The sequence below is a fragment of the Chelonoidis abingdonii genome, chromosome 4 (assembly GCF_003597395.2).
Source record: "Chelonoidis abingdonii isolate Lonesome George chromosome 4, CheloAbing_2.0, whole genome shotgun sequence".
Taxonomy (NCBI): Eukaryota; Metazoa; Chordata; order Testudines; family Testudinidae; genus Chelonoidis; species Chelonoidis abingdonii.
The window spans coordinates 103,751,119-103,768,047 of NC_133772.1; the positions used below are offsets into that span (position 1 = coordinate 103,751,119).

Here is a 16,929-nt window from a genome sequence, read left to right on the forward strand (position 1 = left end):
CAAGTAGCTTGGAGACGGATCTTTAATCTAAACTCCTGCCTGAGCAGTGAGTCACTCTTTGCCCCTTTCAAACCTAAAAGCCAAAGCATACAAATTCTTACTCATGCAAGTAATCTTGTTCACATGAGAAATCCTAAAGCACTCAAAGGAACTATTCCTAGTGTAGAGGTTGCAGGCTCATGACCATAGATCACTTGTATTAATTGGCATAACCCTGCCACAAAGCTAGTGGGCTGGTCACAGGGTGTCTGCCTTATTACTTGAAGATAGGCTATTGTTACTGTTAATCCAAAGGTTCTCGAACTTTTTCGTACAGTGGACCACGTTTTTATGAACATACTGTTTCATGGTACATCTCTTTTCCCTTCTGTGATTGCATGGGCCACTCCCTTTCCCTCCCAATAGTATAGCAACTACAACAATTGTTTACATAGAAAAATAATATTAGAAAGCATATAATGTTTTTTAACTCTCTGTACCATAATTTGGGAACCTTGGTTCCAGTCACTTTATAATCTAAAACTAAACTCTTCGTCGTCATCATCATCTTTTTTTTTTTTTTGCCTATATTTTAAGTATATAAAGAAGCAACTTTTTCTTCAGTGAAGTAAAATACTCCAGAATAAGCTTGGTAGTATAATTTTGAGTATAAGTTTTAAACCTAATTTTATGTTTTCTGTTCCCAGGGGCAGTGATTGTTTCCACTCCACAAGACATTGCTTTACTGGATGCACGCAAAGGAGCTGAGATGTTTCGAAAAGTCCATGTGCCTGTAAGTAAAAGTAGAAAAAAATATATTGAATTCTTCCAAAAAGTGAAACATTTCTAAATTGTGGAGACAGGTGAATTTTTTAAATGAACTACTGAATTTCACAAATTCTGTTTCGGTAAAACACTTAAAAACTAGTATATTTCTCTAGCCTGTGATATAAAAGGCAGAAGCCTGCTTGCTTGCTTTAACAGGATAATGGAAAGAATCTGTTTTAGAATTTAATTGTGATCACAATACCACTTGATGTTCTAAAATAAAATGACCTTATAGTCCCAAATAGGCTGGATTATAAATTAGCCTTCTATGTATGTGTCCCATATTCCTTTGCTGGTGACGGGGTAGTGGTTTGCACAAAAAAGTTACTTTCCCTTTAGATTTTCATGTTATTTTTAGGGAAGAAACACCCCAAATTGGAACACGTTTTGAGGTTTGGATCTAGAGTCAAACTTGGCTCCAGGTGTAGGGACCATTTCTGGAAAACTAAAATAACAAAGTAGGTATACAGCGCTTAAGACAACATTTCAGGTGGTTGGCTGTGTCATGGGATTTTTTCACTATTGAGCACCTCTTTTTGGCTGTGTCCGGGGATTAAGCTTCAGTCAGGTCTGATGCCCCTCCTTCCGACGGCTGTTCTCAACACATCCCCTCTAGGTCTCGCAGTGCTCCCACTTCTAAATAAGCTGCATGTCCAGCATATTTAGAAAAGCTGGGCATGCACAAGTCCATGGGGCTGGACATAATGCATCCAAGGGTGCTGAGGGAGTTGGCTGATGTGACTGCAGAGCCATCGGCAATTATTTCTGAAAACTTGTGGTGATCGGGAGAGGTCCCGGACGATTGGAAAAAGGCAAATATATTGCCCGTCTTTAAAAAAGGGAGAGTCAAAGAATCAATTTTGACGCACTTGGAGGAGAAGAAGGTGATCAGGAACAGTCAATATGGATTCACCAAGGTCAAGTCATGCCTGACTAACCTGATTGCCTTCTAAGATGAGGTAATTGGCTCTGTGGATATGGGGAAGGCGATGGATGTGATATACCTTGACTTTAGCAAAGCTTTTGATACGGTCTCCAACAATATTCTTGCCAGCAAGTTAAAGAAGTATGGACTGGATGAATGAACTGTAAGAAAGCTGGCTAGATCATCAGTGATCAATGGCTTGATGCGTAATTGGCAGCCGATATCAAGCAGAGTGCCCCGGGGTCGATCCTGGGGCTGGTTTTGTTCAACATCTTTATTAATGATCTGGATGATGGGATGGATTGCATCTTCAGCAAGCTCGCGGATGACACTAAGCTGGGGGGAGAGGTAGATATGCTGGAGGGTAGGGACCTAGACAAATTAGAGGATTGGGCCAAAAGAAATCTAATGAGGTTCAACAAGGACAAGTGCAGAGTCCTGCACTTAGAATGTAAGAATCCCATGCACTGTTACAGGCAGGGAACCAACTGGCTAAGCGGCAATTCTACAGAAAAAGACCTGGGGATTACAGTGCATGAGAAACTGGATATGAGTCAACAATGTGCACTTGTTGCCAAGAAAGCTAACGGCATGTTGGGCTGCATTAGTAGGAGCGTTGTCAGCAGATCGAGGGAAGTGATTGTTCCCCTCTAATTCGGCACTGGGGAGGACACATCTGGAGTATTGCATCCCCTTTTGGGCCCCCCACTACAGAAAGGATGTGGGAAAATTGGAGACAGTCCAGTGGAGGGCAACGAAAATGATTAGGGGGCTGGGGCACATGATTTATGAGGAGAGGCTGAGGGAACTGGACTTATTTAGTCTGAAGAAGAGAAGACTGTGTGTGGGATGGGATTTGACAGCAGCCTTCAACTATCTGAAGGGAGTTTCCAAAGATGGAGCTAGGCTGATCTGGGGGGGCGGGAGGGGCAGATGACAGAACAAGGAGCAGTGGTCTCAAGTTTCAGTGGGAGAGGTCTAGGTTGGATATTAGGAAACACTATTTCCCTAGGAGGGTGGTGAAGCACTGGAATGGGTTACCTAGGGAGGTGGTGGAATCTCCGTCCTTAGAGGTTTTTAAGACCCAGTTTCACAAAGCCTTGGCTGGGATGATTTAGTTGGGGATTGGTCCTACTTTGAGCAGAGGTTGGACTAGATGACCTCCTGAGATCTTTTCCAATCCTAATCGTCTATGGTTCATGACTCAGCCCTGCAGCAGGTCACTGTATAGTCCTCCCCTTTCCAGACAGTCTTCTGCTCCAAGATCAGATCCCGTGCCACTTCCCAAGTGTCTGGTAGAGTAACTCAGGCCTGCCCACTACTCCAGGTTCCAGTCCAGGTACCCTCTGTCTAGTAACTATGGTTTGCTTGCTCCAAATACCTGGTCAGTATTCCCCTGGACGACTTTTTCTCTCTGTGACTTCTTCCCAGAAACTGTACCCCCCAAACATCTGTCCCTTGTTCCAGGGAGTGACTGTAGCTCTCTTCCCCTGCAGCCCTCTTCTGGTCTTGGTTTGCTGGCTTTATACAAGTTCAGCCTACCCCTTCCCAGCTGGGCTTCATCATCAATTAGCCTTCAGTCCCTGGTTCTCCCACAAGTGCAACCTATCAGGTTAATTGTCCTAACAACCTCCTCTCCTTGTGTGGGATGGATACCCCATCACAAGCTTGTTACTGCTTGACATGATGAGGATGTTATTTTTGTGGCATGGAGCAGCCTTCAGTCTGCTGTGATCACCTTCAGGCTGGTCCCAAAGTGAAAGATGACACATTCTAGGACTCTCTTAAAAGTTTATGTTCCCACCAAACATTAGCTGTTCTAAGATGCAGGGCCGGCTCCAGGCCCCAGCATGCCAAGCGCATGCTCGGGGCGGCATGCCGCGAGGGGCGCTCTGCCAGTTGCCAGGAGGGCGGCAGGTGGCTCCGGTGGACCTCCCGCAGGCGTCCCTGCGGAGGGTTCGCTGGTCCCGCGGCTCCGGTGGAGCATCCGCAGGCATGCCTGCAGGAGGTCCACCGGAGCCACAGGACTGGCGAGCGGCAGAGCGCCCCCTGTAGCGTGCCGCTGTGCTTGGGGCAGCGAAATGGCTAGAGCCGGCCCTGCTAAGATGAATATAATAGTTCAGTGTGTACAGTGTTGTTTATTTAATATTTATTTTGCAGTAGTGTCCAGAGGCCTAAGTCAGAATATTGTGAGGGCTGATGTAGAAACACACATAGGAGGACATGATCCATGCCTCAGTGGGTATATACTCTAAGGGGTTTTCCACCCAAATGAAGATTTAATACTCAGTGCTTTTTCTGGCACCCATGCTCCTGAGCCAAAGAACCAGTATATTATGAAAAACTAGCTCATCTATTGAAAATCATGTTTTTCTCCTCACCTTTGAAACTCCTTGTTGCACTTGGTGGTTGTCTTGGATATATAAAGGATGATGAAACTTCTGGTCCTCTTCCTATTGCTCAGCAGAAAATTGCTGAAACCTGGCTGTTTTTTCTAGATGTTTCATTAGGAGATTTTTAAGGGTTACCCTGACTTCGTAATTTTCATGGGGAGATGAATTTACCTGTCTGTTTGTATCCATGAATTAAATAGTTTTAGACTGGATCATAGATAATCCATCATTAATGTCTTTGTACTGGACTATTGAAACACAAGTGCCTTGACTACAAAAAATGGAAAATCCAAGGCATTGGTATTATTTATTTGTTATCATTATTTTTACCACTGCTGCTTCTCTAATAGTGGTACCCACGATGTTCTAAGAACTGTACATGCACACAGGAAGACAGTCCCTGCTAAGAAGGACTTACAATCTAAAAGAACTAAAAACAGACAGAGAGAGTTGGCAGGAGATCATATAAGATTATGACTGTGTGGTTTTGTAGAGCTCTAATATTCAGGAAACCAAATGCCAGGTATATTCTTATACTCCGCAAAAGCAATAAATGCAAATCATCAGAAACCTCAAAAGTCTTTTCCTGGTTCCACTCATCTTCCTCCTCTACAAAAGAAGAGAAGCTATTAGATACTGAAGTGGACACTGGAAGAAAAATCTCAGGAGAAAATATTTCAGTTTGATGGATTGGACCAGATACTTCTCAGGGTTATTACTTCTTATATTAAATCAGAACCAACCATACAAACTCAAGAAAATCAGGAACAAACACCAGTGAAATTAAAAAAAAAAAAAACTGAGGCAAAGGCCTTGACCAGTTCTTCTCCAGTGATCTTAGCTTTCCTTTTCATCTTTCATGCTGGTTTTAGGAGAGCAGTGGTTCAATCATTGTTTTAATTATCTGGCCTCCCGAAAGAGGTCACTGCTAGCTTGCCATCTACAGAGTGGTCCTGTAGAGGCTGTGTCATAAAGGCGAAAAAGAGGATACTTAGTAACCCTAGAACAGTAACCCTTGTTCTTCAATAGAGCTACAGTGAGCCTCTCTCAAGCCCTCTGCTTTAGAGCTTAAGTTCTAAGGGTATGTCTACAGTACAAAATTAGTTCAAAATTATTCTATATGAATTTTTTGAATCAATTTTATACATTCAGTGTTGTGTGTCCCCACTAAAGCACGTGAATTCAGCGGAGTGGGTCCGCAGTACCGAGGCTAGCATCGAGTGTCAGAGCAGTGCACTGTGGGTAGCTATCCCACAGTTCCCTCAGTCCCCGCTGCCCATTGGAATTCTGGGTTAAGCTCCCAGTGCACAATGGGGCAAAAACATTCTCGCCAGTGTTTCTGGGTGTGTGTCGTCACTCGCTCCTCCCTATGTGGAAACTACGGTAGATGCTACAGAAGGCAGCCACTTCTCGTCTTTTATTGACCATCTTGAACCAAACAGCTGTCCTGTGTTTCATGCCCTCCTTCCAGGATTACCCGTGCAGGCACCATAGTGTGGCAAGCATGGAGCCCGCTCAGATCTCCGCAGCAGTTTTGACCATTGTAAATACCTTGTGCATTATCCAGCAGTATGTGCAGTACCTGGAAAAGCGGGCGAGGAAGCGACGACAGCGTGATTACTGTACTGGTGAGGACATGGACACAGACGTTCCTAGAAGCATGGCATGTGGTGATTGGGAGATCATGGTGGCGTTGAGCCAGGTTCATGCCGCGGAACGCGGATTCTGGGCCCAGGAAACAAGCATAGACTGGTGGGACTGCATAGTGTTGCAGGTATGAGATGATTCCCAGTGGCTGTGAAACTTCCGTATGTATAGGGCCACTTTCAGGGAACTTTGTGACTTGCTGTCCCCTGCCCTGAAGCGCAAAGACACCAAAATGAGAGCACCCCTCACAGTTGAGGAGCAAGTGGCCATAGCACTGTTAAAGCTTGCAACGCCCGACAGCTACCAGTCAGTCGGGAATCAGTTTGGAGTGAGCAAATCTACTGTGGGGGCTGCAGTGCTGCAAGTAGCCAACACAGTCATTGACCGGCTGCTATCAAGAGTAGTAACTTTGGGAAATGTACAGACCATTGTGGTTGGCTTTAATGCGCTGAGGTTCCTTAACTGCGGCAGGGCGATAGATGGAACGCATATACCTATCTTGGCCCCGGCACACCAGGGTGGCCAGTACATAAAATGCAAGGGGTACTTTTCCATGGTGCTGCAAGCACTGGTGGATCACAAGGGATGTTTCACCAACATCAACATGGGATGGCAGAGAAAGGTGCATGACGCTCACATCTTCAGGAACTCTGGTCTGTTTGAACAGCTGCAGGAAGGAACTTACTTCCCAGACCAGAAATTTACTGTTGGGGATGTTGAAATGCCTATAGTTATCCTCGGGTACCCAGCCTACCCCTTAATGCCATGGCTCATGAAGCCGTACACAGGCATCCTGGACAATGGTAAGGAACAGTTCAGCTATAGGCTGAGCAAGTGCAGAATGGTGGTAGAATGTGCTTTTGGATGTTTGAAAGCGCGCTGGCGCAGTTTACTCACTTGGTTAGATCTCAGCACAGCCAATATTCCAATTGTAATTGCTGCTTGTTGTGTGCTCCACAATATCTATGGAGAGAATAAGGGGGAGAGGTTTATGGCAGGGTGGGAGGTTGAGGCAACACGCTTTGGGGGACAATTTTGCACAGCCAGACAACAGGGCAATTAGAAGAGTGCAGCAGCACATGCTGCGCATCAGAGAAGCTTTGAAAGCCTGTTTCATGACTGGCCAGGGTATGATGTGACAGTTGTTTGTTTCTCTTGAAGTTACCCGCTCCCTATATATCTGAAAGGAAGTAGTCACAATTGTTTAAAAACCGTTCTTTATTATTTCTTGCACAACACATTGAGAGAAGTCAGAAGGTAGACCGGGGGAGGGGCGTGTATTGGGTTGTGGGAGGAGGAAGAGGGAAGGACAAGTCCATAAACCAAATCAAAAATTTGCATATGCCAACTTTCTGCTGCTTGGGCAATCCTCTGGGGTTGAGTGTGTGGGTCCCCGTAGCCTGCCCCCTCATGTTCTTGGGCGTCTGGGTGAGGAGGCTATGGAACTTGGGGAGAAAGGAGGGCGGTTATACAGGGACTGCAGCAGCAGTCTGTAGTTTTGCTGCCTTTCCCGCATTAGATCCACCATACAGCGCAGCATGTAAGTTTGCTCCCCCATGAGCTTGACCATAGCGTCCTGCCTGCTCTCACTGCGCGCATCCATCCTCTTTTCGTGTTCCTGTAATGCTTTATGGGACTCTGCAATTGTTTGTCTCCATGCATTCAGCTGGGCCCTATCAGTGCGGGCGGACTGCATGAGCTTGGCGAACATGTTGTCCCGAGTTCACCTTTTAATCTGGACCAGCCTCTGGTATGGAGTAGATAGGAGCCGTGCTGAAACATTTGCACCTGGGGGAGGAGAAAAAGAGAGGGTAGTATTTTAAAAGATACATTTCAGAGAACAAAGGGGACACTCTTTCTCAGTGAAACAGGCAATTCATAGTACACACCATATGTTCTTTCCGTAGAAGTTAGCATTTTGCCTCTTATCCTGAAGTGCCTGACACTTTGATGTGAGTAAGCCATCACACACGGCCGGACAACAGAATTCAGCTTGCAGGCAGCCATGGTAAGCCTTAGGGGCGCGCGGGGTTCTGCTTCTTCTGCATTCATTTCAATGCTTTCAAAGTGCCGGGCCCCCTTTCCCACAGCAAGCGACGCCTGGTGGGTTTGCCATAGAAAATGCGGCCCTGCGGGCTCTCTGGGATGATCGCTTCACACAAACCCCTCCTCCCTCCTGCACCCACCGCATGGCTCCGATGAGGCTCTGAGCAGGGATGAGCCCTTTAAACTAAATGCGAACAGCCCAGCATGGCTGGGTTTCCCCCCACCCCCAACTGCGTGGATCCGATCAGGCTCCCACTCACCAGAAGTACCTTCTCCAGGGTCATGGTCCAGGAGTCCTCCTTGGGAGTGGGGGGAGGCTATTGGATCCAGCATTAAGAATAGTTCCTGGCTAGGGGGGAAAATGGATTCCCCACTTGCCACCTGTGCACTGCTCCTCTTCGTCCTCCAATAACTTATCCTCGCTTTGTGCAACTCCCCCCTTGCAGGTGTCCACGGACAGTGGTGGGATGGTGGTATCACCCCCCATAATTGCATGCAGCTTGTGGTAGAAGCGGCATACATGGGGCTGTGATCCAGAGAGCCCATTCGCCCCCTGGCTTTTTGGTACACTTGCCTGAGCGTCTTGATTTTTGTATGACACTGCTCTGTGTCCCTGGAGTAGCCTCTTTCTGTCATGGCTCTGGAGACTTTAGTGAACGAATTCGTTTTTTTGGAACGTACTTCTGCCATAACAGATTAGTCTCTCCAACATGCAATGAGATCCAGTACCTCCCATTTGGACCATGCTGGAGCCCGTCTACAAATCCGGGACTGCGTGGTCTCTTGTGATGGTGGACTCTGCATGGTCGTCTGTGATGGTGGACTGTGCTGATGGTCACCTGTGCTGATGGTGAGCAAACAGAAAATGAAATTCAAAAGTTCCAGGGGCTTTTCCTGCCCACCTGGCTAGTGCATCGGAGTTGAGAGTGTTGTCCAGAGCAGTCACAAGGGAGCATTCTGGGATAGCTCCCAGAGGCCAATAACATCGAATTGCTTCCACAATATCTTTAACCTGGGATTGCAATCTTGATTTAAGCACTACTCTGCTTGCCGAGGTGGAATACAGAAATCAGAGTAAAGTGCCCTTTAAATAATAATAATAATAATAATAATAATAATAATAATAATAAAAAAACGGTTTGGTCATGTGGACAGAATCTTTTTTTTTTTCTAATTAACTCGGCTAATTCCGAAATAACCAACTAGTGTAGACCAGGCCTAAGACTTCTGGAAATGGAGAGGGATTGTAAGAATGTAATATCTATGCCTGTGCCATTTACTTCTTAAAAGGTTCTGTGGCCAACTCCTGTAGTGTGGATCAGTGGAAGCAATAGTTTTGGAGAACAGGAGTTAATATGGGTCTTTAAGTAAACCCCTATACAAAAATTAAAAAAAGTTGCCCCCCAGATTACTGATAGTGCTTGAGGCTGAAAATATATGTGGCAAGTATGTATGTATGCATGTCTTGTTCAAGGTATGTTCACATGTGTATGGTATGTGTATCTTAACATGATGATCAGGCATTTGCCCACTGTTGATTTGATTTCCCCTGTGTTGTCTCTCTCCCTTGCACCTCCTCAGCATTTGTGGATGTCGTGAATTACTTTAATATTTAAGGGAAAAGAACAGTCCAGCATCTTGAAATGTTTGCCTCACTTACGTGCAAGAAACAGTTACTAATTAGATGTATCATTAAGTTTCATTACTGCTAATATCAATCATCCTTCTTCTCCGTGGGGATCTATCCTGGTACAAATCTATCTTGCTAAGACTGTTTGTTGCTGATTGCTGTAATGGAGCAAATTTTACAAGGTGCTGAGCTCTTTCAACTCCCACTGAGTTCAGTACCATGAGAGGCAGCATGATCTAGTGTGTTAGGATCAGGCCTATAAATTGTAAATTACTGTTAAGAGGGAGAACCTAGGAACGAAGTACAAAAAAATCATTAAATACAGTAAAACATTACAGTAAATTAAGAAGCTGATTTTAATACAGATCAGTGAAACCAGCTGAGGTCTGCCTTTATCTTTAATTTACCTTATTCTAGCTAGTTACTGTAGCATATGCAGTGGCACCAATATTTGAGATCACACAAAGTTTGGAAACCTCAGTAATATCTGTAGGGAATGTGAGAAAATTTGACAGGGTAACAGTTTTAACTCTGAATTTCCTGTGTGTCAGTATTCTATGAATCTTTTAATTATAGTCTTGTAACGTTTTTAATTTAATTTTTAAATTTAACATTTAAAATGTATAATCAAAAGCTTAATAAGTTCACAGTGAAAGGACTTGATATTGAATTCTAATGTCTGGACAAAAAAGATAAGCATTATTTAAATATTAACTAGGTAAATAATCAAATAGTGTTTTTCAGAAAACATATGATTAAATTGTGTTTTGAACTTGACACCATAATACGAGTTTCTAAATAACAAAGTATTGCATTCCGGAATATGACCACAAAGAAATGTTTTTTTCATAAGGAATAAAAGTATGGAAAGAAACGTGCAGATTCAAATACCTGCTAATTTTAAGCATTAATTAAAAAGGAAAGCATCCTGTATAACTCGTTATTTTTTTTTTTTCAATCTTCTCCTTAAAAAGTTCCCTCTGGCGATGCACATTGTCTCCATTACCTATTTAGATAACATTTATATTCTGTTTTAAAAAGTAGAAATTTCTTTAGTGCCTAATTTACTTTTAATAGAAACTGAGACAGAAATGTTGAAATTACTGCCTTTACTTGATTTTTAATTCACAGGATATCTTAACAAAGAAAATACATGAATGGGTTCAATAAATGTGAATGTCATTTGTTGACTGCCGAAATATGTACATCTACATCAACTTTTTAGTAACAAAAATTTCAAAGTATAAAATATCTGTTGCATTTTGTGCTGGAGAGGTGTGATGAGGTGTACAAATCCCACACTGTGCAACAAGGGGTTAAGGGATCATTTTGGGCTCAGCCAGCCCCGCCCTGCCACACCAGCAACAAATGCTCCATTTGCAGGAGGAATTAGCATATTTGGATGGCTTATTTGACCTGCAGCCCATAGCTCCAGCAGAACAGAGGGAAGCCTAAAGGCTCTGACACTGCTGCCCAAAGGGGTCTTCCTTGAGGGAAGGGACAACCCACCCCAGAGACAACCAGAGAGGGAAGTATCCTGTGACCTTGGACATTATAACTCCCTCTTACTTCTTTTGGTTTGGATTTCCCCACCAGGAGGCAGCCTTGGACTGAGCTGACCCCAGAGGGGGAGATGGGAGGAAGAGTCCCAGGGAGGACAGCCTTAAGCAGCCTTGGTCGCCAGATTACTGGTAGCCCAAAGAGCTGTGGGTAGGAACCCGGTGGAGTGAGAGGGCCTGGGCTCCTCACAACCCCCTTGGCAGTCTGGGGTTGTGGCCATGACCACTAGGCCATGCTCCCCAATCAGACCCCAGGTGAGGACCATTACAAGATGTAATAAAAACATATGGCAGAAATGTAGTATATAACATCTGTTTTTTATCTTATATTGACATTTACCATTAAGTCTGATGAAAGAAGCATATGTTGAGATCATGAAGATTTTTTTTTTCTGATGGTGCCTGCAGTACATAGGTGTAACATGTTAATGCTAAACCTGTTTTTCATTTAATTTTTTTATATTTGTAGGTTTATGACAAATTATTTTAAAGAATGTTGACCAAATTTACTCTGTTCTTATAGTGTGAGTAGCTTTTTCTAAGAGGAATGAATATTAAGATTGGCTCAGCTCCTTCAGTCTGACCTTGGTATGAGTTTTGGTAAATTAAACAATCTGTATGCCATGGTTCTACCACTCAGACTAGTTTGCTGGCCTTTTCATTTCTGATCATAAATGGAAGTCCAATGGAAACCAATCCTGCAAGATGTTGGGTAACCTCAGTGCCCACCAAATTCAGTGGAAGTTGAGGGTACTTAGTAGGATGAGCTCTGAAAAGAGCAACCAGGTCTTCCCATGTTTTGTGGCCTTGTCTACTCTCTTTTCTCACCTTGCTTTTTCCTTTTTTCAGAAACAATAAGCTTTTCCATCCACACCTGAACACAGGCATCACATTTACTTCTGTTTTAAAGCTAACTCCTGTCCACATCTGTAGTGCAGTGGGTGGAGCAAGTGTGAGGATTTTAGGGGGACTAAATGATTTTTTGACATGCAGCCCAAACACAAGACTTAATTTACATAAAGTTTGTGTGAAGAGGTCAGGCCTGCCAACGGGGGGCGGAGTGGAGGGGGGAAGAATTGCCCAGATGGGCCGCAGGGCAGGGCTCCTAGGCGTGCACGGGGTGGTACCAGCGGCAGCGAAGGCAGCTGGGCAGGCATGTGGAAGCCATGGCTGTGCTGGAAGAGCACCCCCAGCAGCACAGCCAGCAGCTCGCTGGGCATCAGCCAGTATCGGCGCAACACCACCCAAATATCAGGCGAATGGCGTCCACACAGGCTGGGGGCCCATTGACTGTTCTGCCCTGGGGCCCGGAATTGCTGGAAGAGGTGGAATCTTTGGGTACATCCACACTACCCACCGGATCAGCAGGTAGCGATCGATCTATTGGGGATCAATTTATCGCATCTCGTATAGACGCAATAAATCGATCCCCGAACGCGTTCCTGAAGTTGCGTATCTTAGATCAATTTTCCCCCCGCCTCCCCCAGCATAGACCAGTCCTTTGAAATTGTAGTGGCCTGCTGCAGAAATGGAGGCCACCTGCTTGCACTGGAATCCATGCGTAGTTACCACCGTCTAACAGAATTTGGTAAGGGACAGCTTTCCAGATAAGTAGATGGCCTATGGGCTGATAAACCCTAAGCAATTGAAGGATTTTGCATGTATTCTGGTGAATTTTATCATACAAACATTATGATAGCTTTTTTACAAACATTAACCGATTAACTCCCAGATATTTAGGTCTGAAGTATTTACAGATTGGATCCTAAACCAGAAAGATTAAATGATTTGACCAAAGCTATAGAGGTGTATCCGTATTGTAGACAGAATTACAATGCAAGAATCTCTTATTTTAAGTCCCATTACTTCTCCATTAGAAGATCATGTGCCCTCTCATTGTCTTGAATGCTACCTGCTGTGGGCAGCAGTCACACTCGCTGTGATCAGAGGAGCCAGTTCAACTGGTGACGTTCACTTGGCAGGGAGTGTGCTTGCCTCTGTTGCACTGCCTCCCATAGCTGTGAATTTTTGGAATCTAGCCTAAATCTAAGAATCTGTGGCTGTGGTTTTCATGAACCCCAAAGGCCAGCATAGGGCAGCTGGTGGGGAAATCCATGAATAATTTGTACTATTTAGGAAAAATCAGTGAAGTGCTTTCAACTTGAGAGATCAGTTTCTGTTGGTTTATGTTTTCAAGACTATCTCTGAAAGGAAAAGGACTAACTCATTTAGTTTTAATAAAGTTGAAATCCTCCTTCCAGGATGTTCAGACTGGTGGAAGAAGTGGATTTCATAGGTTCCAAAGGCCAGCTATATATGTAATTGGCTGTTGTACTGGAGAAAGAATCTGAGGTGTATTTTCTTTTAACTGTACTAATATTGTTGTCTATCTGGCTATTTATTTGTATCACTGTAGCACCTAGAGGACCAATGCCCGTAGTAAGAGTCAGTCCCTGCCCTGAATTGTTTACAGTCAGATGAGGAGGGTTAGAAAGGGCGTATTATTATCACCATTTTGTAAATGGTGAACTGAAGCAAAGACACATGAAGTGACTTGCCCAAGGTCACACAGGCAATCTGTGGCAGCCCAGAGAGGGAATTGGAATCCAAATCTGCTGAGTTTTGGTCCAATGTCCTTACCACATCCTGTACTTTGAATTTAACGATGATTCAGTTACAAATGTAGTACAAGTAGAATCTGGCCAGGCCAAAGTAACTTGGGGTTAAGGGCTGCTGAGCAAGAGGAGGCACGTGAATGGTCACTGACACCAGTGAACTGGACATCTGAGAAGTTGAAATGCTGACTGGTAAACGTTTTGGGAGTGGCCCGTTGAAACATGAGGGTGGGAGGGTGATCCTGGCCCCATTTGAAGTCAATAGCAAAACTCCTATTGACTTCAGCAGAGCCTGGATTCCCTGCAAGATCTCTAAAGATGTAATGAAAGGCTTTCATTCTAACTTGATCTCCTGTAACTAAAAAGGTTTTGACCTTCTTAGGTGAATCCAGATGTGGGTTTAGATGTGTGTATTTTACTATCATTTAGCTGCTGTTTTAATCTTCTCTCAATTTTCTAAATACATTTAGTTTTATTTTAGATAATTTTGGATGTCAGACTGTTTATTGGTTATTGCAGTATTGTACTTTTCTGATACAAGGAAAAAACTAACTTCTGACTTCTTGAGAGAGGCAGAAAATGGCTAAAGGTACCTCACCCAAGTATCCAGTTGGAGAAGATACCCCACAGTGTTACCAAAAGATTAACAGAACCTAGTAAGATGCTCAGAGACTGTAGGAGATAAGGAGTTTGAGTTAAGGTGCCAATTTCTTTATTTCCCATTATTTCTCTGTGGGCCTCTCTCCAGCATATGAAATTTTTATTGATGGAGTACTATGTAGTTATCCTTTTCTCCCATACCACAGGCAGCACCATTTCTGAAAGGGATTTAATTCACACTAGTTTCTATATCTTTCGTGAACTAGGTTTGCCAGAGAATTTACTGTGAGGCTCAGCTCACAAAAGAGTAAGGAGTGGAATTGGATTCATACATATTTATAGGATAGTTTGTGTTGACTGTAAAGGCCACTTTGTCACTTTTTCAGCTCTGTTATATGAACAGGGAAATGAGAGCTATTACAGTCGTAATTAGCAAGACTTATTACTTTCTGTCTGTGGATTTAAAAACTTTGAGGATAATAGTGAAGTCTCACTATCTTTCTTTCTGTACATATGCAACAATATGCATATTAACAAATACATCAGAGTGATAAAAATGTTTATATAAATTATAATAGCTTTTTAAAATAGTCATTTTGATTAATGCATATTGTGAACTAATGAACTGACAAATTTGATCTGGGGGAAAAACATCAAACTTTTAAGTTTATAATTGTAGTGCACAAAAGCCCCACAAAATCATAAAATCTGTCTTTTGAGCTGCTGCTGTTCAAATTTATTCAATCATTTCATTTCCAGTTTTACTATATTGGTTCCTCTTACACCACTACTTTGAAGAACAAATTTCAACCAGAAGGAATTGTAAACCTACAGTAATATCCATGTGAAAATTGTGTTTGACACACTTGTTTGTTAAATTTTCAAACAGACATCTTTTTTCTTTATCCCATGCTGCCCCTCGTGCTTGGGAAGAGCTTCCCATGACCAGCTAGAAAACTAACATATTAGCCTCCTTCTAAAACCTCCTTAAAATGTTCATTTTCAGTAATGCTTGCAAAAAACATGCCAAGTTAGGCCAGTGGTGTGCCGAGACCACAACCTGTCATCCTGACCAATATTATCTAATTGTTTCCTTGTACTCCCCCAACTGACTATATCCATCTCTTGTCTTACACTTAGATTGTAAGCTTTGTGGGGCAAACTGTATTAGTTCAGCGCTTAGTACAAGCGGGTCCTGGTCTGTGATTCGGGCTCTTAGGCATTACAATAACCCAAATAATAAAAATAACAACTTAGTTAATAATTATAAAAATAAATAATAGAATCCTAAGTGAGCAAGTGGACTCTGTATAATATTTCACACAGAGAGAGAACAGTCCACTATTCCAAAGCTCTGCTGATATTCAGAAGGAGCCATTTATACATTAAAATACACTACTAGGTAGATGATAGACAAGAATAATGTAGAAGGAATGTAAAAATGAGTCTGTGGCTTAGGCGTTAAGGGACTGTGTGTCTGTCATGCCATCTGGAGTGACTTATGATTGAGAGTGCCAGTCTCAGGGCAGACTGGCAAAAGCAGGGCAGACCCCCCTAGCTGGTGCTATGTTCTACAGTTAGATTTCACCAACCCAGTAACAAACATGAACCTCTAGATCACTTTAACAGTCTTACCATGGAATCCCAGACCGTCCCCTTGGGTTCTCCAGACTATCTTGCCACGCTGGCAAGCTGGGCTTAGTGATAAATGGTCACATACACCAAAAATCACAAAACATTCAGGTTGCTCCCAGTCTCAAGAAACCAGTCACTTACCCCAGATCAATTTGTACTTTCGATCTCACACCAAAGACAAAGCCTGTAGCCAATATTGTAATAAACTAACCAAAGGTTTATTAACTAGGAAAGAAAAAATAAAAGTTATTTACAGGTTCAAGCATGCAAGCATATATACACAAATTACTTTGAGTCTGTTTCAAAAAGTGACAGAGGTGAAGTAATCTGTCACCACTGAATGTCTTTTTAGGTCTTAACCATGTCGACCATGGGGATCTCTGCTTTTTGTTTCTTAGCTCTAGAGCCCTTGTTAGAGTCCAGACTTGCAAAGAGAAGAAACATCCTCATGTTAGCTATTTTTATTTCCCTCTTCCAGCATTCAAACCAATGAGACAAGGCCTTCTGCATGTACTTCTCCATGGGTGGATAAAGCAATTAACAAAACTTTGGTTTTGTGATTGCCCATTGAATTTTGATAGCCCTCCTGTATGGATGTGAGGAGCCCCTCTTCCATCTGAGTTCACAAGTTCAGAGCAGGCATTTTTACAGTTGTAAAACAAACTTACATTTTTCCTTGCAGCATGAAATACAGACACTACAAATAAGATTAATGCATGCAGCAACTTACACATCTTATAGAGTCTAAACACATCCTTACAAGTCTAACACTTACTGTCAAGGTTCCTCCCCCACTCTGAACTTCAGGGTACAGATGTGGGGAGCTGCATAAACACTTCTAAGCTTAACTACCAGCTTAGATCTGGTTTCACTGCCACCATCCAGATTCCTCAGTGTCTGGAACACCCCCTTTCCCCGCAAAACCTTCCCCTCCCTGGGTAGCCTTGAGAGGCTTTTTCACCAAGTTCCTGGTGAACATTGATCCAACCCCTTGGATCTTAACACAAGGAGAATTTAACCATTCCTCCTCTTTTCCCCCACCAATTCCTAATGAGTCCAAATCCAATCCCCT

General features: G+C 43.3%; 1 protein-coding gene across 1 annotated transcript in view; it reads left to right on the forward strand.

Annotated features, from left to right (window-relative positions):
• The window catches only part of NUBPL (NUBP iron-sulfur cluster assembly factor, mitochondrial), a 190,958-nt gene that overhangs the window by 145,970 nt on the left and 28,059 nt on the right, over window positions 1-16,929 (forward strand). The window contains exon 8 of the mRNA XM_032773081.2: window positions 687-772. Coding sequence (XP_032628972.1) covers window positions 687-772 — 86 coding nt within the window. The remainder of the gene's footprint in view (window positions 1-686; window positions 773-16,929) is intronic.